This window comes from Moschus berezovskii, chromosome 9 (genome assembly GCF_049115385.1).
Source record: "Moschus berezovskii isolate FMDL1 chromosome 9, NW_MosBer_1.0, whole genome shotgun sequence".
NCBI lineage: Eukaryota > Metazoa > Chordata > Mammalia > Artiodactyla > Moschidae > Moschus > Moschus berezovskii.
In genome coordinates, this window is record NC_142468.1 from 36,348,446 (window position 1) to 36,370,101 (window position 21,656).

Here is a 21,656-nt window from a genome sequence, read left to right on the forward strand (position 1 = left end):
CCTCCCTGTCCATCACCAACTCCCAGAGTTCACTCAAACTCATGTCCATAGAGTCGGTGATGCCATCCAGCCATCTCATTCTCTGTCGTCCCCTTCTCCTCCCGCCCCCAATCCTTCCCAGCATCAGAGTCTTTTCCAGTGAGTCAACTCGTCGCATGAGCTTTGCTTTAAAACTGTTCAAAACTTTTTGATAGACTTTTTTTTTTCCCTGACTTATTTCCTCTGCTTGATTCCTAAACTGTGATATTTTCTCAAGATTATTCTAGTCCCTCGGAGGGGTATAATCTATATTAACAGTCTACACTCGGAATAGAAAAGAGTTTACTTGAATCAAACTGAAGACTATAGCCCAGGAGACGCAGATTAAAGAAGCACTTGAATTGTGTTCTGTTGAACTACAAAATGAGGGAGACTTATAACAGCACAAATTGCAAAATTGCATGAGTAGTTTTTCAGAATTATGATTGGTGTGGGCAAGAAGTAAGGGTGCTTGTTAAGTAAGGATTAGTTGGAGTCCAGTATGATTGTATAGTTATAAGATTGCATTTGGCAGCTGCTAGCAGATACTGTTTTGAGAACAGCTGGTGGTATCCTTGAATCTGATACAGTTCAGAAAATTCAAATTCTCAGCAATTCAGGAATGTATTTGAAACCATATCCACAATGGCCACCCAGCTCTAATTTGAATGCCTGAGTTACAATTAGTCCATTTTAACTTTTCAACATATTCTTTTCTTAATCGGTTAAAGCAGGTGTACAGTGTATGTTTGACAAGCCATAAGACAGGTTGATATAAGTAGCATAGAGTTTAAGTTAAATCATGTATAAGCCACAGTGATTTCCCCATACCTTACTGTGTGAATATCTCTTCCCGCTTCCCTTTTAGCTTTCTGAATTCCTATGCAGTACTGTCCAGTTGCGTGGCTTCTGCTGTCACTCCTGTATTGATTGATTCACTGAGAAAATATTGCATGTCTACTCCACTGGGTGCTAGAGATATGATAGTGCAAACAAAGCAGTCTTTTCCCTCATTGACCTTAAAGTCTTTGTAGATCGACAGAAACAGAATACAAATTAATCGCAAAAAATACATTTAGAATTACAGTTAGAGTTATTAAGTGAATGTGCAGTGATAAGCATATAGGAGGGGGAAGTTGGCCTAGTTTCAGAAAGGAGGGATCTCTGAGGAAGTGCTTCTTGAGATGAGATCTGAAGACTGAGTAGGCATTAAGAAGGATAAAGAGATGGATGATGGTGGCAATGGGGTGGTGATATTGGCATTCCAGGCAGAGGGAACACTGAAAAGTTCCTGTGGGGTTAATTCCACGGCTTTTGTGAAAGTTGCTCAGTCGTGTCTGACTCTGTGACTCCATGGACCATACAGTCTATGGAATTCTCCAGGCCATAATACTGGAGTGGGTATGCTTTCCCTTCTCCAGGGGATCTTCCTAACCCAGGGATCGAACCCAGGTCTCCTGCATTGCAGGCAGATTCTTCATCAGCTGAGCCACAAGGGAAGCCCAAGAATACTAGAGTGGGTAGCCTTTCCCTTCTCCAGCAGATCTTCCCAACCTATGAATCAAACCGGGGTCTCCTGCATTGCAGGCAGATTCAACTGAGCTATCAGAGAAGCCCACCACGTTTTTCTTAAAGAAGTGAAAGAAAGCTAGCCATGCTAAAGTGTAGAGAGTGTTGCAGAGATTGATGAGTTGAATTTGTAAGGGCGTTGAATAGGCATCCTGTTCAAGGCCTTCTGGGCTTTATTAAGGAATCTAATTTTTATCCTAAAAGCAGTAGGAAGGTATTAAATATTTGAAGCAAAGAAATGTGATCTGTCTCATTTTTGAAAAGATACGTACAGGATGAACTGGAAAAGGAGCAGGAGTGGATGCAGAGAGACTATTAGGAGACATCTGTATTAGTTCCATTGAGTGTGATGGAAGCTTGGACTAGAGTAGACATGGGTATGGAGAAAAGAGAATGCATTCAGAAGATATTTAAAAGGTAAAATTATCAGACTGGATCAGATACTAAGGATGAAGGAGAGGGAAATGCTTGGGATAAACCGCGTTTCTGGATATTTGGGGAAGTAATTGGCTATTCAGAAATACTCAAAACATATTTGAAATGGAGGTTATGAAGTGGAGAGTGTGAGTTGCATTTAAACCTAATTAGTGTAAGGTTTCTTTGAGAAATCCAACTGGACGTTTAGTACTTTTGTGCTCAGTCCCTCAGTTATGTCCCACTCTTTGCGACCCCATGGACTGTAACCTGCCAGACTCCTCTATCCATGGAATTTTCCAGGCGAGAATACTGGAGTGGGTTGCAGTTGCCTTTTTCAGGGAATCTTCCAGACCCAGGGATCAAGTCTGTGTCTCCTGCATCTCCTGCATTGACAGGTGGATTCTTAACCCCGTTGCCACCTGGCAGTTAGATAAATGGATCTAAAGCTCAGAGAAGAAGCTTGAGGTTGAGATAGAAATCTGCATCTTTAGGTTATACCTCTTGGAATTCAGAATTGTGGTCCTGACTGGAAATCTCAGTGTGGGGGTTGTCAATACGTAAATGATATATAACACTATGAACTTGGATGAGGTCACCTTGGAAGGGAGTTGGTTTTTTTTTAATTATGAAACTATGATAATACATTTAGAGCAGACGTGGAAAATACAGAACAAAATGACATAGTTCCTCTATGTATTACAGTTATCTTTTTAAGTAGATAAATTAAGATTTTTAGTTGGATTTTCAATATCAAACTCTCAAAAATTAATAGGATGAATAGACAGAAAAGTAGAAGTATATAGTAGACTTGAAAAGCACTTTGAACCAATTCAACATTTTTAAGATTTATACAATTTTCACACAACAGCAGGATACAAATTCTGTTCAAGTTCACATAGACTGTAAACTGGAGACACTGGAACATATCCAGGGACATAAAACAAGGGACAAAAATTACATGGTCTGAAGGTTTTGAAATTGTGTAGAGTCTGTTCTCTTATCACTGTGGGATTATGTTAGAAGTCAATATCAAAAGATATTTGAAAATAACCCACATATTTTCAAGTGCAGTGTTGCATTTACCAAGAAAAACATTTGACTTAAGCCATTGAAAGCCTCAATAAAGTTAAAAGACTGAAAAAAACACAAGAGGGTGATTGCAGAGAAGAAAACATTTAAATGAGAAATTAATATCAAAGATACTTAAAAAACCCCATGTATTTGGAAATTGTCCACTTTTAAATGATGGGTGTATCCAAGAAGCCATAACAAGGAAAATTAGAAAATATTTGTAACAGAATACAAATGAAAAGAGAATTTATCAGAATTTGTTGCATGTAGCTGAAGCTGCTCAGTGTAACTAAATACAGTGTAGAATCTTGAATAAGGCATGAAAACAAATAATGGACACTAGCATAAAATTTTGTGAAATTTGAACAAAATTTGTACTTTATAATACTGTGTCACGTTATTTATTTATTTTTACAACATAGTATGTCTTTATATTCTCAGAATTGGATTAGAAGTTTCAAGCGTCATTCAAATTTTTTTTTTTAAATCATTGAGATAATAAGCTTTGTAGACTTTTAGCACTAATACTAGATGCTAGAGTAAATTGAACTATATCAAAGTTTTGAGGGAGTATAACTTAGAAATCTGGCATTCTATACATCCTTAGTCAAACAAGTGGAATCAAAATGTCATAAATTTTTTAGTTAGGCAAAAATTCATAAGTTTTCTAATATATATATTATATATACTATATATACACACGTATATATAGTATATATATATAGGTATACAAATACTACATTTGATAAAGGTTTGAGAAAGAACAACAACAAAAAAAGAAATTAGAAATCATATATTAAATGAAATGGGAGTACTGAATATGAATTAGAAAAAGTAAAGGATTGAGGTCCTGACTGGAAATCTCAATGTGGGAGTTGCTGCTGCTGCTGCTGCTGCTAAGTCGCGCCAGTCGTGTCCGACTCTATGCGACCCCATAGACGGCAGCCCACCAGGCGCCCCCGTCCCTGGGATTCTCCAGGCAAGAACACTGGAGTGGGTTGCCATTTCCTTCTCCAATGCGTGAAAGTGAAGTCGCTCAGTCACGTCCGACTCTTAGCAACCCCATGGACTGCAGCCTACCAGGCTCCTCCATCCACGGGATTTCCCAGGCAAGAGTACTGGAGTGGGTTGCCATTTCCTTCTCCAATGTGGGAGTTGACAATATGTAAATGATATTTAATGCTGTGAATTTGGATAAATCATCTAGGGAGGGAGTGAATATATATATATATATTTTTAAGAGGTTGTAGATCTAAGCCCTGGGCACTCCAGAATATTAGGATATCAAGTAGGAGAAGGAGGTATAGCCAAAGAGAATAAGAAGGGATTGCAAGAAAAGTAGAAAATCAAGAGACAAGAATGGTATCAGTAAGCCAAATAAATATTTTAAGGAGAAGGAAATACACTATGGCAAATTCTGCTGGTGGGTCAAGTTGAGGGTATTTTTATTTGTTTTGATTTTTAATAGAGTGGTAAGAATAAAAGCTTTGTTACAACAGATTTAGGAGAATAGAAAAGGATTGGAGTTTATGAGGATGACACTCAAAGAATGAGAGTAGTGGAATAGGAATGTGAAGTCAGGATAGGTAATCTTTAAGGTGAGAAAGATTACAGCATATGTTTCAGTGGAGAGGAACCAAAAGAGGGTTAAGCCAATATTAGGATAACAAGAGGGAGAATTGCTGTGGTGATGTCTTTGAGTGGATGAGAGGAGCTATGGTAGAGTGAAAAGCAGGAGGGATTGGCCAGTTTTATAAATAGAGGAGCACCTAGAATGAATGTGGAGAACATGTGGATGGTTTCTGTAGACTGTTTCTGTTTTCTGAGTGAAACAGGAAATAAAGTCATTAGTTGAGAATGGACAGGAGGTAGAGTTCTGAAGAAAAAGGAGTAGATATGAGATAGATGGTTAGTGGAGAAGGTAAGATGAATGAACTAGGAAAGAGTAATTGGATTACATGTTGGCACTAAAGGCCTAATTCAAATTAATAGTTAAGAATTTAGATTGGGATGAAATAATCTGTTTCTCTGTTTTCTCCAGTTCTGTTTATCTCTGTAAGTGCAAATTTATTAATAGGCAGTGAGTTGGATGTTTAGCCAGGGTTGGGATTTTTTTGGGTAAAGAGACAAAGTGAAAGCCAAAGGATTTATTTGAGTGTAACACAATTCATTTTAGTGACAGTATGGATCTAAACCAGATTAGGAGGTAGGTGGAAATTTGAGGGAATGAGAAACAGTGGAAAGGTACTTTTAGTAGATTGTCGATAGAATTGTAATAGAATTTAAAAATTGTTGGAGTTAGGATATTAAGGGTATAAGGTGAAACAATAAGTGATTAAGATGCTTGAAACAGATTATGAATCAATTGCAGTGTTGATAAAGACAAAATTTGAGTCTGAGATGGGATGGAAGACAAGATCAAGTATCAGAAGGTTTCATCTACATGGATATTGAAAATACAGAATGCAGTAGGAATAGTATTAGAGAATAACAAGGAGCCTTCTGCTAAAAATCGTTAGGGAACAAAGGATTTCTCTTGAAGAATTTGTAGCTGGTCTGATGACAGTTTCAGGCTTTTTTTTTCCCTCAGAGAGTAGGGTGTGGCGATGGAATGGACGGGGTAATAACGTAGGGTCCCAGAGGGATATAGAAAAGAAGTCAGCCACCACTTAAGAGGGCCGAAGAGGAAGCAGTGTTCTCAGAGGAATGTTCTGAAAAAAGCTGATTTTGCTGGTGTCTGAGCATGAATCTCATGAGACCCACTGGAATTAGGTTAGGAAGGGGTGGTTAGATTAGGGAAAGAGCACTGCTGTGGGAGAGAGGATAAAGGTGTGATAGAATTAGTCCTTTGCTTAAAAACTTACAGTGGATTTCTTCATTTATCATCTAACCTAGGACACCTTTGAGAACAGGGAGAAGGGTTTCAAAATAAAGTACAGTTTTTTTAATTATTTAGTGATTGGCAAATTATTCTTTTTTAATAGATCTGTAACATTATTATTCAAAAACTATTTCAAGACAATTTTTTGTAAAAAAGTTTGTGACAAAACGTTAAAAAATTTTTTTTATCAGTTAACACCTGTTGTCTTTGAAAAGAGGTGTTATGTTCTATCAAGAAATGGTTGGAAAGGGAGAGATGGATTATCAGTGGTTGTCTTGCAGATTTACCTACATGTTGAGGTGAGAACTCTATTCATGGCACTTGTTACACCACAAACAAGATCATGGCAGAAACTGAAAGGGAAAAGAAATCTGTCAAATTCACCATTTTTGACACAACTAGTACTAATGTGTTTTAAAGTGAAAAATTAGGACAAATTCTAATGCAACCGATACTAGTTTTAAAGCAAAAAATTAGGATAAATGCCAAATCAGCTGGGTGCATAAATCAAGAATGTCTAGGGCAAACTGAGACTTACAGTCCTCTTATTTATTTCTTATAGAATTGAATCAAAACTCCTTACTCTGGCCTTAAAGTCAATCTGCTTTTTTTCCCTCCTCAATTTCCTGGCATGCCTGCTCCATGTAAACTCCCCTATGCTTTACTAATTTCTTAATTTGATTCGTGTAGTATTGTCTATTTGAAACTGTCCTTTTTACCAATCTCAGCATATCCAGTCCTACCTGTCCTTTTCTTATGAACCCTTCTGACTTTCCAAGTGGAAATTAATCGTTTTCTTCTGAACATCCACAGTTTTGTTTTTATTTTTGGCGTGCTGGGTCTTCATTGCTGTGTGGGCTTTTCTCTGGTTGTTACAAGTAGGGGCTACCCTCCAGTTGTGGTGCACAGGCTTCTCATCGTGGAGCCCTCTTGTTGAGGAGCATGGGCTTCAGGAGTTGCAGCATATGAACTCAGTAGTTGCCACTCCTGGGCTCAGGAGCACAGGCTCAGTAGTTGTAGTGCATGGGCTTAATTGCTCTGCTGTATGTAGGTTCTTCCTAGATCGGAGATCGAAGCTGTGTCTCCTGCATTGGCAGGTGGCTTCTTTACCACTGAGCCACCAGGGAAGCCCCCATCCATAGTTTTATATATGGCCACTCTTTGCCATTTACCATTTTATTTTTGTATTTTATTTACTGTTGTGTCTAGAGAGGACGTAACAAATGAATAACAGCACTCAGAAAATAAGATTTGAGAGATGACAGACAGCCACTTGAATAATCAGCTTTGGATAATTGAGCTCTTGGATTCATCCATTTATTCGTTCAACATTTATCAAAACTCCTGTCAGAGACTGCTTTGTGCTGTAGGCGCAGTGGTGAGCAAAGTAGACCTGGTCCCTGACCCTGTTGTTACAGAGATTACACATTTCACTTTTTTCAGTTCAGTTCAGTCGCGTCCGACTCTGCGACACCATGAATCGCAGCACGCCAGGCCTCCCTGTCCATCACCAACTCCCAGAGCTCACCCAAACTCATGTCCACAAAGTCGGTGATGCCATCCAGCCATCTCATTCTCGGTCGTCCCCTTCTCCTCCCGCCCCCAATCCGTCCCAGCATCAGGGGTCTTTTCCAATGAGTCAGCTCTTCGCATCAGCTGGCCAAAGTATTGGAGTTTCAGCTTCAACATCAGTCCTTCCAATGAACACCCAGGATTGATCTCCTTTTGGATGGACTGGTTGGATCTCCTTGCAGTCCAAGGGACTCTCAAGAGTCTTCTCCAACACCACAGTTCAAACAAAGGTTCACTTTTCTTACATTATTGCAAATATCTAAAGAATTTTATGCTAAGGAGAATCTGTAGAGAACATAAACTTAAATTTTATTTTATAGAATGAGAGGTTAACAGTCCTTGTTATAAAGGTTAATATATGTAAAATAAGGAAACATATTGGCTAATACCTTGATTTTATTAAAAAAGAGATAAAGTTGCATTCCAAAAAAATTAATAAACCGAAAACTGGGTGACTTTTTAATGAGTGTGTTTCCTTCACAGCTGTATTGTAACTTGTGGAAGTGATGGTGATGTGAGGATTTGGGAAGATTTGGATGATGATGACCCTAAGTCCATTAATGTTGGAGAAAAAGCATATTCATGTGCTTTAAAGGTATTAAAAACAATTACAGCAATTGATATGAAATGACAATGCCATGTGATGTTTGGATGAAAAATATTTTTATAGACGTTCTGAATGCAGATATATTTTTTTATTTCTCATGAAATAATATTTAAAAATGTGTAATAATGCCATAATTTGCCTAAAATTTTTACAGGTAAAATTTGTGAGTGGTTTATAAAAGGTGATTAATGGATAGTGACAGTGAGCCAGTTAAAATATATGCAAGAAATTATACCTTATCTTTAGAGTTTTAAATGTTCCTTTTTTCCTTTGAAAATTAACAATATATTTTCAAAATTTTAGCTCACTAATTCATATAACTTGAGGACTTGTACTGGCAAAAAGGACCATTTCATTAACTTCAAGATATAAACTTATTTCATATTTCTAATGTTTTACTGAAAGTAAATATGGAAATGAGATATAGATTCCTTGGAGAATGGAGCTATGTTTTCAGAAGGACTTTGCAAACTAAATATCTGAGTTTTTATTTCTGATGAATTTTGAGTTAAGTGTATTGTATTTGGATAGAAAAAAGAATCTTTCTATGGAAGTCATATATTTTTCAAACCTAGACTCATTAAGGTAGATGAGATGGTCTTAAATGCTTTAGTTATTCTTTTTTAAATAGTCATATAGGAAAGAAAATGTCTTCCCAGGAGAAAAATATAAATGACTGTTGTACATTAAATATGAGCTAAATCATAGCAAGGTTATGCTCAAAATCCTTCAATCTAGGCTTCAACAGTATATGAACCAAGAACTTCCAGATGTAGATAAACTGGGTTTTGAAGAGGCAGAGGAGCCAGAGATCAAATTGCCAACACTTGTTGGATCATGAAGAATACAAGGGAGTTCAGAAAGGCATCTACTTCTACTTCACTGACTACACTAAAGCCTTTCACTGTGTGGATAATAGCAGTCTGGAAAATTCTTAAAGAGATGGGAATACCAGACCACCTTCTGTCTACTCAGAAACTTGTACGCAAGTTAAGAAGCAACAGTTAGAGCCAGACATGAAACAACTGACTAGTTCAAAATTAGCAAAGGAGTACGACAAGGCTGTATATTGTCACCCTGCTTAAGCTTCCACAAAGAGTATATCATGCAAAATGCTGAGCTGGATGAATCCCAAGCTGGAATCAAGATTGCCGGAAGAAATATCAACAGCCTCAGATATGCAGATCATACAACTCTAGTGGCAGAAAGTGAAGAGAAACTAAAGAGCCTCTTGATGAGCGTGATAGAGGAGATTGAAAAAACTGGCTTGAAACTCAACATTGGAAAAGCTTAAGATGGCATCTGGTCTCATCACTTCATGACAAAAGGAAGTGGAAAAAGTGGAAGCAGTGACAGATTTTCTTTTCTTGGGCTCCAAAATCACTGCAATGGTGACTGCAGCCATGAAATTAAAAGATGCTTTTGCTTGTGGAAGGAAAACTATGATAAACCTAAACAGCATATTCAAAAGCAGAGGCATATAGTCAAAAGTCCATAGAGTCAAAGATAGGATTTTTCCAGTAGCCATGTACTGATGTGAGAGTTGAACCATAAAGAAGACTGAACACCAAAGAACTGATGCTTTAAAATTATGGTCTGGAGAAGACTTGAGGGTCCCTTGGACTTCAAAGAGATCAAATCAGTCAGTCCTAAAGGAAATCAATCCTGAATAGTCAATGGAAGAACTGATGCTGAAGCTAAAACTCGTATACTTTGGCCACCTGATGCAAAGAGTGGACTCATTGGAAAAGACCCTGAAGCTGTGCAAAATTGACAACAAAAGGATAAGGGGATGGCAGAGGATGAGATGGTTAGATAGCATCACGAAATTGGTGAACATGAATTTGAGCAGTGCAGACTCTGGGAGATAGTGGAGGACAGAGAAGCCTGGCGTGCTGTAATCCATGTGATCGCAAAGAGTCAGACACAACTTAGGGACTAAGTATCAACATTATTCAGCCCACTAGAAGTCCCATGTTAAGTACTAAAATGTTTGGCTTTAGGAATGGAATTTATAGTATAGGGTTGGCTGTATAGGGTTGGCCTCAAAAGTTCATGCTTGTTTTCCATAATGAGACGAAACCAGTCCTGATGTGGTGAAGCCACAGAGTGCAGGCCATGTTCTACCCAGCTCATGGCTCTTGTGGGGAGAAGAATTCCCTCATGGAAATAACAGAAATCACTCAAGGCTTGTGGCAAAGAGGGTTTATTGAAAAGGAGCAGAGAAAGTTTCTGACATCAGAAGCGGGTAGAGAAAAATACCCTTGTCATCAGTTTGAGCAGAGCGTTACATACTTTTAATTAGTCATTAACAATAGGATCAAAAGACTGTTTCAAGCTTGTAAAAGCTCTATTGGACCTTTTTTCCCCCATAACATACATCTTGAGATAACACCAGCACAGGATGTATTCCTACAATATGTCCTTGGGCGAGATATATTGTCACTGTGTAAGTCTGGAGGGAAAAACAGGTTCTCAGACAAGATACGTGGTTACCAGTATAATCATTAACATGGAGTTAAAAAAAGAAGAAAAAAACATACACATGAGCAAGGTGTATTGCTTGTGAAGTCTATGTGACTAGATGCTTTAAGGCAAAAGAATGTATAAAGAATGTTGGTCTTCTCCTTGAGGGTCGTTGGACTCCCTATAACCCGCCTAAGCTTTAGCTGTCTCAATAACAATGTAAATAAAAGCCTGAATGAACTCTCTGGCCAACCCAATACTTCAATGAAAAGATGTTTCTAAATAGCCATGCAAAGTTGACAGTTTTTCAATGTATTTTATTTAAAGCATAATTGGTTATAAGGAAAATATAATTATGTGCTTTAATTGAGAACAAAGCAGGAAAAAAGTATCACCCTCCAAAATAGTAAAAGTGGGATTTATCAATGTATCTGTGAGTAGTTAACTATTGTTAATACTTCCCTAGTATTTTACATTATCTTTTTTTTCTGGGAAAATCAAAGCTCAGAGGAAAGTCAAATGGCTAGTAGGGAACACAGTGGGCCCAAGTCATCCTTTACTGGGGTTCATTCCCAACGCATCCTTTAGTGGGGTTCGTTCTCAAGTCATCCTTTACTGGGGTCCGTTCCTCCCTATGTACCAAGAAAAAGAATAGTCTTGACCTGATCCAGAGCATAGCTCTAATCTTTTGCATGGTTTCTTTTTTTTCTTTCATTTTTGCTAGTTGACACTATATACTGGTAGTGAGTTGATTTCCTAGTAGATTTGTTTGAAAATGACTTCAAAGCAAGGTCTTTATTCCGGGCTTGCAAGGGTGTTAGTGTAGTTATGTATTTTAACATGAATAGAGGTCTAGTTAAAGTTGAGTTAAAGAACTACCAAGATTCTTTACTGGAGGTAACTGAGGATGCTTAGTATTCTACTAAGAAATCTGTCTGCAAAGTAAAGAATAGCCAGGTTGCAGAATTTCTGTCCATGGACTTAAATAAATAGTTGGTGTTTTAACAGTTTGGCCAAAGAACACTTCGCACCATCAGTGTTGTGTTGTGTTGGTTATAGTTTTTTGTTAATTCTCTTCTTGTTTTCACATTTAAATTATCGTTAGCTTATCTTCAGCAGTATCAGTTTAGTTTATTGTGTACTTTTAATTATATACAGTGGTTGCAAACAGGCATAAACAGTATTTTTCACCTGTGTTCCAGTAATTGAACTCAGAGGTGTTTATCACAGTTCTAATTTGAATTGTTTGTACTGTTGTTTGAACAGATGGATTCATCTCCCCAAACACTGCTGTATGGTAACTTGCCATTGTATTACCAGGTTCTTTTCCATTAAAATGGGAGCAGATGCTGCAGATAAGCTGAGAGGTCCTAAGTATGCAAATATGGCTAAGACCTATTGCTGTAGGGTATAGTATGTTCATTAACAAATTTAAGTAATTTGTGTCTTTTGGCAGTTATTATGTAATATAAATTAATTGACCATATGATATTTTAAATTGTGTGTGGGGTGGGTAGACTATGTCTTGCCCATCAGGACTTAATTATTCCTGGATAAGTAATAAAAATTAAGGTGGTAGGGCAGATCCTTAACCTTTTATGATTCTTAGCTAAAAGCTCTGCAGAACAACAGTGTTTGCTGATCATATTCAGATCCTAAAATTTTCTATGTTTTATAATACTAAATAAACCCTGCACTTCCATTACAGGGGACCTGGGTTCAGTGCCTGGTTAGGGAACTAAGATCCCGCCTACTATGTGGCATGCTTAAAAAATATGGAGCAGTGAATTCTGCATTTAGACTTTACCCTATTCTGAAAAGACATCTGATGTTTGGTTTCTGGAAACAGGGCAACACTGATAGTGTGTCCATTGTGCTGTTCCCTCATTGAGACTAGCTATGTTTTCTTGTCAGAGTCTCTTTTTGTGACATTTGGGAATCCATAAAACACTATTTAATTATTTTTCTTGGCAGAAGTACAAGAAAACTCAGAGGCTAAAAGTTGGGCTAATGAAGGGGGAATTAAATTTTCTAAAGACAGCAAATAAGTTTTTCTCACTAATAGCTATTTCAGAAAAGTTGTACGTTGAGTGATTATTTTTCTCTTAACATGGATTACATTTGTAAAATTTTTGTTGTTGTTGTTGTTTATAGGATTTTTAACTACCGAGGGACTCCCGATTAATTCATTTTTACCAGTGTTTTATTTTTCTTTTAGAATGGAAAATTGGTCACTGCAGTATCTAACAATACTATTCAAGTGCACACATTTCCTGAAGGAGTTCCGGATGGAATATTGACTCGCTTCACCACAAACGCAAACCATGTGGTCTTTAATGGGGATGGTACAAAAATTGCTGCTGGATCTAGGTAAGGCTCACTGGTATCAGAAAATGAAATAATATTAGAACAAAATGGCCTCATTCGTTGGATTCAGGGTAACATTTTCAGGACTCTTGTCCTTCTTTGTTGTTGTTATTTAATTATATTTTAGTCTTTTTTTCTGGTAAAGGTTTTTGATGATAAACTTGTGCTTCTTTGTGAATTGAGGTATATTGCTTTGTTGACAGCCTGCTAAGTAAATATTGGAAAAGACTGAGGAAAGATGATAGTTGGATACAAAATTTTAAAAATTATTTTAGATAGAATCTAGACTGTACAGTTAGGATTTTTGTTTCTCTTGATGCTTATTTGTCATAGGAAGAAAGTATAATTGGTGAATTGCTGAGTTGGAGTAAAAGGCCTAGTGCTCTTTTTCTTTTTTTTAAGATTTACTTATTTATTTTTTGGCTATGGTGGGTGTTTGTTGCAGAACACCGGCTTTCTCTGGTTGTGGCAAGCAGGGGCGACTGTTGGGATGTGCATACTTCTCATTGTGGTGGCTTCTCCTGTTGCTGAGCATGGGCTCTAGGGCGAGTGGGCTTTAGTGGTTTCGGTGTGGGTAGTTGCGGCTTGAGGGCTTAGTTGCTGCACAGCATTTGGGATCTTTCCAGACCAGGGGTCAGACCAGTGTCCTTTGCATTGCAAGGCGGATTCTTAACCACAGGACCACCAGGGCAGTGCTGGCATAGTGCTTTTAAAAATGATTATTACCATAATTAGATTAGCAAATAATAGAAGCTTAAGGTTTAACTAAGGAAGCCACTTCCTAAAAGTATTTGTATTTAACATACAGGAAACCTTGAGTTATGTTTTGTAGCATCTTTTTAGAGCGAAAGGAGAAGGCAATGGCAACCCACTCCAGTACTCTTGCCTGGAAAATCCCATGGACGAGGAGCCTGGTAGGCCGCAGTCCTTGGGGTCGCGAAGAGTCAGACACGACTGAGCGACTTCACTTTCACTTTTCACTTTCATGCATTGGGGAAGGAAATGGCAACCCACTCCAGTGTTCTTGCCTGGAAATCCCAGGGATGGTGGAGCCTGGTGGGCTGCTGTCTATGGGGTCGCACAGAATCAGACACGACTGAAGCGACTTAGCAGCAGCAGCATAGAGCAAAACTAAAAGGTAAGTTATTAGATATGGGTGCCAGATTTCACATGCTGCTACAAAGAAATGACAGCATTTACTCTTGTGTTTTTGAAATATTTGGGTCATAGCTTTTGAGAGCCTTTTGCATTAACATTTATTGATATACATTACTCTTTTTGTTCTTAGTGACTTTCTAGTCAAAATTGTGGATGTGATGGATTGCAGCCAACAGAAAACATTTCGAGGACATGATGCCCCTGTTTTAAGTGTTTCCTTTGACCCTAAGGACATCTTTCTGGTAATCATTTTTTTCCCCTCTTTTTGCAATTTTTGGTGAATATGTTTAAAGCTGTAAGAAAATTAGCATAAAATTTCATACAATTGATAAAAGCCTGTTTATCAGTTAAACCAGTTTCCATATAGTATTATGGCTTTAACTATAGAGAAATCTATTGTTCTATTCCTGCAGGCATCAGCTAGTTGTGATGGATCTGTCAAAGTGTGGCAAATTTCAGATCAGGTAAACCCATCAATTTGAATTTAAAACTATTTGCCTATTTGGTCATATATTGGGTGTTACATAATGTATTATTGGGCCAAATTAGTAATTCTTTTCCTTCATAGTTTGTTTTTTTTCAGTAGCATAAAATACTGCTTTTGTGATTGAATTCCACGGTAATCTATTCAAAAGTAAATATGTTGAAGACTAATTGATTTTGTACCCAATCACAAAGGAAATTATAGATTTATATTTCATTTTTAGGTTTGGTAAGTCAGTAAGGGAAATTTGATCGTTGTATATTTACAAACTAATTACCATATTTTGGTCCCTAGATGTTGGGGATTCGAAAATGAGGCATGGGCGACACTTGATTTGGATAGTCACACAATTTATTCTAATTCAGCCTGATAGTAGTTTTAAAAGAGGTATGAAGAAAGTGCTTTCTGGATTGGCAGAAGGAGCAATTAATTCTTCCTGAGGCAATCAGAGAAGGCTTGGCATTTGTGGGGATGATGTGGCTGATGAGAAAAACATTCCCTACAGATATGCTTCAGCTCATAGCCACAGTCCCTTCCCTCATGTTTGAACTGTTTAAAAGAATTGACTTTGACAGCTTGACATTTTACAGTAGATCTCTCAAGTTTCTTTTCATAGTTTAAGATTTTAATGTACTGGAGATTTTTGTTTGTATTTACTCAGTGAGTATATTCTTACTGAGTTAATTATTTAAGACTTGTGCTCTTTATAATTATGAAAAACTTAAAGGAACTTAGGTAAATCGAAAGTATTATAATTAGGTTAAAGTGAATTAAGTTGCTTTTTTCTGAGCGATATATCAGTTCGAAGAAACCACTTATTAAATGTATTTAGTGCTGTTTATCTTTTTGGGAGAATTTTCATAAAGGGAAATAAATTTTTATTTTGTATTTTATTTTTCATTTTTATTTATTTAAAATGATTATTTTTCAGTCAGAAGACTTGGATTTTCCAATTTTTTTTTTTTTTTTAAATCAGACATGTCCTATTAGTTGGCCACTGCTACAAAAATGCAATGATATGGTAAATGCAAAATCAATCTGCAGACTTGCTTGGCAGCCAAAAACTGGGAAGGTGAGTGACTCTTATTTTTCAACCTTTGTTTTATTTATATGTTTCAGTCCTTGTTGTCTTTGAGTGTAAGAATAGTTTTTTAATTGTAACTATTTCATTTATTCTATAAATTTTAGAGATAAAAACCAATTAATTATTATTGAAAAGTTTTAAGAAACATTTCAACTTTGTCTGTTTTTTCCCCTTTATTTTTCTAAATGAAACTGTGGAAACAGTCTTGTTATGTCAACTTTTACTACTAGTGTTTAACATTTTGGGGGTACTTACTGATACAGTTAGACAATGGAAGGATATGAGACACTTGAAAGAAGAGAAGGAGAATGTAAACAAGAAAATGCTTGTATCCCAAGAAAATCAACTGAGGGAAAAATATTACTGATGTGAAAATTGAATCAGGTGGTTGGAAGCAAAATTAATATATGAAACCAGTAACAGTCCTGTATATAAACAGCAGCCATTTAGAAAATATGTTGGGAAAAGATAAAATAACTTGGAGTAAACTCCAAAAAAATGTGTAAGAGCCAAATAAAGAGAAACATACTACCCAGAAGAGTAAAAGAAAACTTTAGAAAAAAATTTATCCCATTCTTTTTTCTAAGTTACTTATTTATTGAGGTATAGGTGATTTACAATGTTATGTTAGTGTCAGATATACAACATAGTGATTCAGAATTTTTGTAGATTGTATTCCATTTAAAGTTACATAAAATATTGGCTGCATCCCCTGTGCAATATATCCTTTTAGCTTATTTATTTTATGCAATATAGTTTGTACTTCTTAATCTCCAGCCCCTCTTTCGTACTTCACCTCTCTTCTCAGTGGTAACCACTGATTTGTTCTATTTATTAGTGAGTCTGTTTCTGTTTTATTTATTCACTTTATTTACTTATTTTTTAGATTCCAAGTGCAAGTAATAACATACAGTGTTTGCCTTTCTCTGACTTATTTCACTAAGCATAATACCTCCAGGTTTATCCATGTTGTTGCACATGAAAATATTTAGAAAAGTACATTAAAAAATATGTCCCATTATTTGAAATAAATTTTTTATATTACTATATCATTTATTACCTAAGTTATTTATAATCTTGAAAACATTCAATATAAAATATCAGTAGGATGTTTAGGGGGACCAAAGAACTTATTCTAAAGCCATATGGAAAACCAAAAGTTTTGAAAAAGAAAAGTGGTGAAATCAAATATAACATATAATGTGCTATGGAAATTAAAAGTGTGCTGCTTACTCATGAATAGACAGATATCTATTAAACAGAGAGGTAGATCAAACATATGTGGGAATTTAGTATATTATAAAGGTGAAGAAAGGGAGATTTAATAAAGTTACTGGCAAAAGGCATAAATACCAGGAGGTGAGAACTACTGAGAACCATCTTGAGGCCTTCCTGTCACATGGTGAATTTCATTATATAGATATTTGCTGTATTGTTTTTCAGGTTCTCTGTGTATGTGAAAATTTTGAGAAAAAATTTATATATGTAAAAAAAAATTTCAGTGGCAAAGGACAAATGTAAACTGAGAGCTTGAAATAATATGATAGAGTTCATTTCTTTGATAGTCAAAGGGTTCTTATGAATCAGTAAGATCTCAATAAAAAGATGAATAAGAACATTAGCAGACAGTGTATAGAAAAAGATACACAAATGGCTTTTACATATGAAAATATATGCAGCCTTTCATACTAAGGACTTCCCTAGTAGCTCAGACGGTAAAGAATGTGTCTGCAATGCAGGAGACCTGGGTTTGATCCCTGGGTTGGAAGATCTCCTGGAGAAGGGAATGGCGACCCACTCCAATTCTTGCCTGGAAAATTCAACAGACAGAGGAGCCTGGTGGGCTGCAGTCCATGGGGTTGCAAAGAGTTGGACAGGATTGAGCAACTAACACTTGCTTTCATACTGAAAGAAATACAAATTGAAACATGATCATCTGTTTTTCATTTGCCTGATGCTCAAACTTCAAAGGGTTGATATAAACTATGGAAGAGTATGTGGCAGTTTTTATTGGAATGTATGACCAATAGACGGAGAAGGCAATGGCAAGCCACTCCAGTACTATTGCCTAGAAAATCCCATGGATGGAGGAACCTGGTAGGCTGTAGTCCATGGGGTCGCTAAGGATCGGACACGACTGAGCGACTTCACTTTCACTTTTTACTTTCACACATTGGAGAAGGAAATGGCAACCCACTCCAGTGTTCTTGCCTGGACAATCCCAGGGATGGGGGAGCCTGGTGGGCTGCCGTCTATGGGGTCACACAGAGTTGGACACGACTGAAGTGACTTAGCATGACCAATAGAACTAGTTCTAGGCATATATTCTATAGATATATTTGCGCATATGCACTAGTATCATGTATGGCAAAAGTGTCTTATCATTATTTGTAGTAGCAAAAGATTGTAAACATCCTAAATGTTCTTTAATAGAGAACTAGTTAAATTGTGGTGTTTATTTCTGGGAGTGGGATACCCTGCAACTGTTAGAATGAGGTTTGTCTGTGTTTTCACAGGGAATAATCCATCTTTAGAAACACTAAAAACATCAGGCTATAGAGCTGTAGGTATAGATAGTAGATAGAATGCTACTGTTTATTATTTCTATTTGCATATATGTACATAATGCATTCTTGTATAGACTGTGCTGAAGTTCTTTGCTTTTGGGAAGTAGAAATAGGATTTAGGGATTAGAGAGACTTACTCTTCAGTGTATACCCTTTTGTGTCATGTAAACTTTTATGAGTACATTCAACATTAAAGTGATAGTTGAGAAATCTGGTATGTATTTTTCTTTGCTTATGAAGCATTAAAATTTTAAAAACAAATAATAAATTTGTTTGGTAAGTGTGAAAAGAATATGTCATTTTCTACTGATCTGTTTCTTTGGAAGAATATGTAGGAAGATAGGTTTCCTTTTTCCAAGATACACAAAGTATTGTGGCTCTCTTCTCTCCTTCCAGCAAATGAGATGAATTTTTAAAAAATTTTTTGTTTGGCCACACATTGTGGCATGTGGAGCTAGGACCAAGGGTTAAACTTGAGTGAGCCCCCTGCAGTGGGAGCACAGTCTTAACCACTGGACCACCAGGGAAGTCCAAGATGAATGTCTAGATCCAAAGTGCTTATATGCCTTAAGAAATGGTATTAAAAATATGAGTATTATAAGTGCTTTGTTTTTCAGTACAAGCAGTTGAGTGATCATCACTCATTCTTTGCTTATTAGGATTTTAAGTGACCTGAATTGGTTAGTTGCCAATTAAAATATAGCTTTGCTCTTATTTGGATGAATTTTCTGCTTGTTTTCCTCTTTAAACCTAATGTAAACTTTTATTTAAATCATTTATCTTTCCTAATAGTTACTGGCAGTTCCTGTGGAAAAATCTGTTAAGCTATATAGAAGAGAAACTTGGAGCAACCAGTTTGATCTTTCAGATAATTTCATCTCTCAGGTAGGTTTTGTAAGTGATACTTTCAAGAGGCTAATGGGAATATTTACTGCGTACTTTGCTTTAATACAATTACAATTAAATATAGTTGGACGTGGAGAATAACTCCATCTTCCGCCCCTCAGCCTTTCTTCATTTAGCCAGTATTTGGACAGTAGATAAGTCTTTGTTAGGTCCTATTTGACCATTCTTTTTGTGAAATTTGATAAGAAAATCTTTTAATTTGTAAGAAGTCAAATGCCTAGCATAGTATTAGAATAGGCAACTCTCACATTATTAGTAGTAAGCATTTATTGTTAAGTGAATTTCATTGAGACTTGTTTATTAGATTAGACCCTGGAATTTTAGAACAGGAAAGGTTGTTCGTCTGTGTCTCTCTCTCTGTCACCCTCACCCCTTTTTCTCTCATTCTGCCCATTCTGCAGTAAGGAAACAGGCCCAGTAGGTCAGCAATTATGCTTCTTAGTATGACTCACTTCACTTCCTGGTTCTTCATCTTGATGACTGCTAAGAGGATAACTTGTGTTGTCTCTCCAGGATAAAAGCATTTCTTAGACTCTATTTTTAAAATTGTGCTAGTGTAATTTTCTGATGATAAACAAACTAGTAGCTGCTATTACTTTGTTAAATATTACTGGAAAAGAACATTAAAAAGTAAGTAAACTTTGTCTTGCCATTTGTGTATCAGATTTAAATAAAAATTGGATATAATAAGGATTATAAAATTTTGAATTTGGTAATAAAATGAGTTTTTTAGTTTCAAATTATATAAAATAGTTATTTATTAATTGTTTTTCTTTACTAGACACTGAATATAGTAACCTGGTCTCCTTGTGGACAGTATTTAGCTGCAGGGAGTATTAATGGTTTAATTATAATTTGGAATGTGGAAACCAAAAATTGCATCGAAAGGTATGATTCAGTAAATCTTTTCTCTTTTTTGCTTATTTCTATTAGATTTTTGTTTGTTTTATTATTAAACATTTCAAATTTGTGATCATTAGATTGTTAAAATGCACACTAATAGATACGTTTATCAAAGCTTTGCTAAATAAAATTTATCTACAGAAATGGATAGCTTATATTTTTCTTGACAAAGTTTTCAGAGCTTACATTTTAATTTTTAGGGTGAAACATGAGAAAGGTTATGCAATTTGTGGCCTGTCATGGCATCCTACTTGTGGTCAAATAGCTTATACTGATGCAGAAGGAAATCTGGGACTCCTGGAGAATGTTTGTGACCCCAGTGGAAAGATGTCAAACAGTAAGGTAATAAGTAATAGGGTCGAACAGTTTCTTCAGCCTTTCTGTGGTCGTAGGAATTTGGGAAACACTGCAAACTAGGTTACTTTCTTTGAAAATTATAATTTATGTTATTAGGTGTTATTTATGCTCTATCACAGAACTGTTTAAACTTGTTTTATCCTAATGTTTCACAAATACATTTTCCTAAGGAACTTTTTTCCCTCCATACAATGTCCATTAATATTCCATGGCTGTCCAAGAAATGCCTTTGTGAAATACTGCTTTAGTATTCTTGTGTTCTAGGACTCTTGCCTAGAAAATCGCATGGACAGAGGAGCCTGGTGGGCTGCAGTCCATGGGGTCGCTACTAGTCCGACACGACTGAGCGACTTCACTTTCACTTTTCACTTTCACACATTGGAGAAGGAAATGGCAACCCACTCCAGTGTTCTTGCCTGGAGAATCCCAGGGACGGCGGAGCCTGGTGGGCTTCCATCTATGGGGTCACACAGAGTCGGACATGACTGAAGTGACTTAGCAGTAGCAGCAGCAGCAGGAATTTTTAGTTAAATGTTTTATAGATGAAAATTAGAGTTAATAGCTGTAATTTAGTTTAACCTAGAGTTTTTCTGTCCTGAATTAGCCTTAACTCTCAGAGCTTGTTTTATGTATGCTCAAATACCTGATACCTGAAAGCCCTACTAAAACTTCTGAATTTTATATTTTAATATTTATTTACTTATCTTTGGCTGTGCTGGGTCATTTCTGCTTTCTCTAGTTGCAGCGAGTGGGGCCTACTCTCCAGCTGTGGTCCATGGACTTCTCATTGTGGTGGCTTCTTCTGCTGTGGAGCACAGGCTCTAGGTGCACAGGCTCAGTAGTTATGGATTTCTGGCTTAGTTGCCCCACGGCATGTGGGATCTTCCCAGAACAGGAATCGAACCCAATCCGCAGTCGAACCCAACCCAATTGAACCCAATCAAACTCAATCCATTTCTTAACCTCTGGACCACCAGGGAAATCCCGACAATTTTTTTAAGTGCATGATCTCATAAAGGAGATAGTTGAAATGATGATAGTAAAAAAATAAAAAATCTTGAAATTGGAAAATAGAAGGACAATTAGAAACTAGAAAGGACAGTTAGAAAAAGCTGAGTCCTCAGACTGCAATGGGGATCAGGTGAGGTGCCATTTAGGTTGCTTAGTCCCCAAAATTCAGAATTTGGTAGCCCTAGGTACGTAAAAGTAGAGCTGAAAACAGGAGGGTT

General features: G+C 36.6%; 1 protein-coding gene across 3 annotated transcripts in view; it reads left to right on the top strand.

Moving 5' to 3' along the window:
* WDHD1 (WD repeat and HMG-box DNA binding protein 1) overlaps positions 1-21,656 on the top strand; it is a 57,836-nt gene that overhangs the window by 823 nt on the left and 35,357 nt on the right. For all 3 annotated transcript variants that reach the window (XM_055436397.2, XM_055436398.2, XM_055436400.2), the window contains 8 exons: positions 8,012-8,123; positions 12,820-12,971; positions 14,257-14,368; positions 14,540-14,590; positions 15,587-15,682; positions 19,054-19,146; positions 19,949-20,055; positions 20,271-20,412. In XM_055436397.2, coding sequence (XP_055292372.2) covers positions 8,012-8,123; positions 12,820-12,971; positions 14,257-14,368; positions 14,540-14,590; positions 15,587-15,682; positions 19,054-19,146; positions 19,949-20,055; positions 20,271-20,412 — 865 coding nt within the window. The remainder of the gene's footprint in view (positions 1-8,011; positions 8,124-12,819; positions 12,972-14,256; positions 14,369-14,539; positions 14,591-15,586; positions 15,683-19,053; positions 19,147-19,948; positions 20,056-20,270; positions 20,413-21,656) is intronic.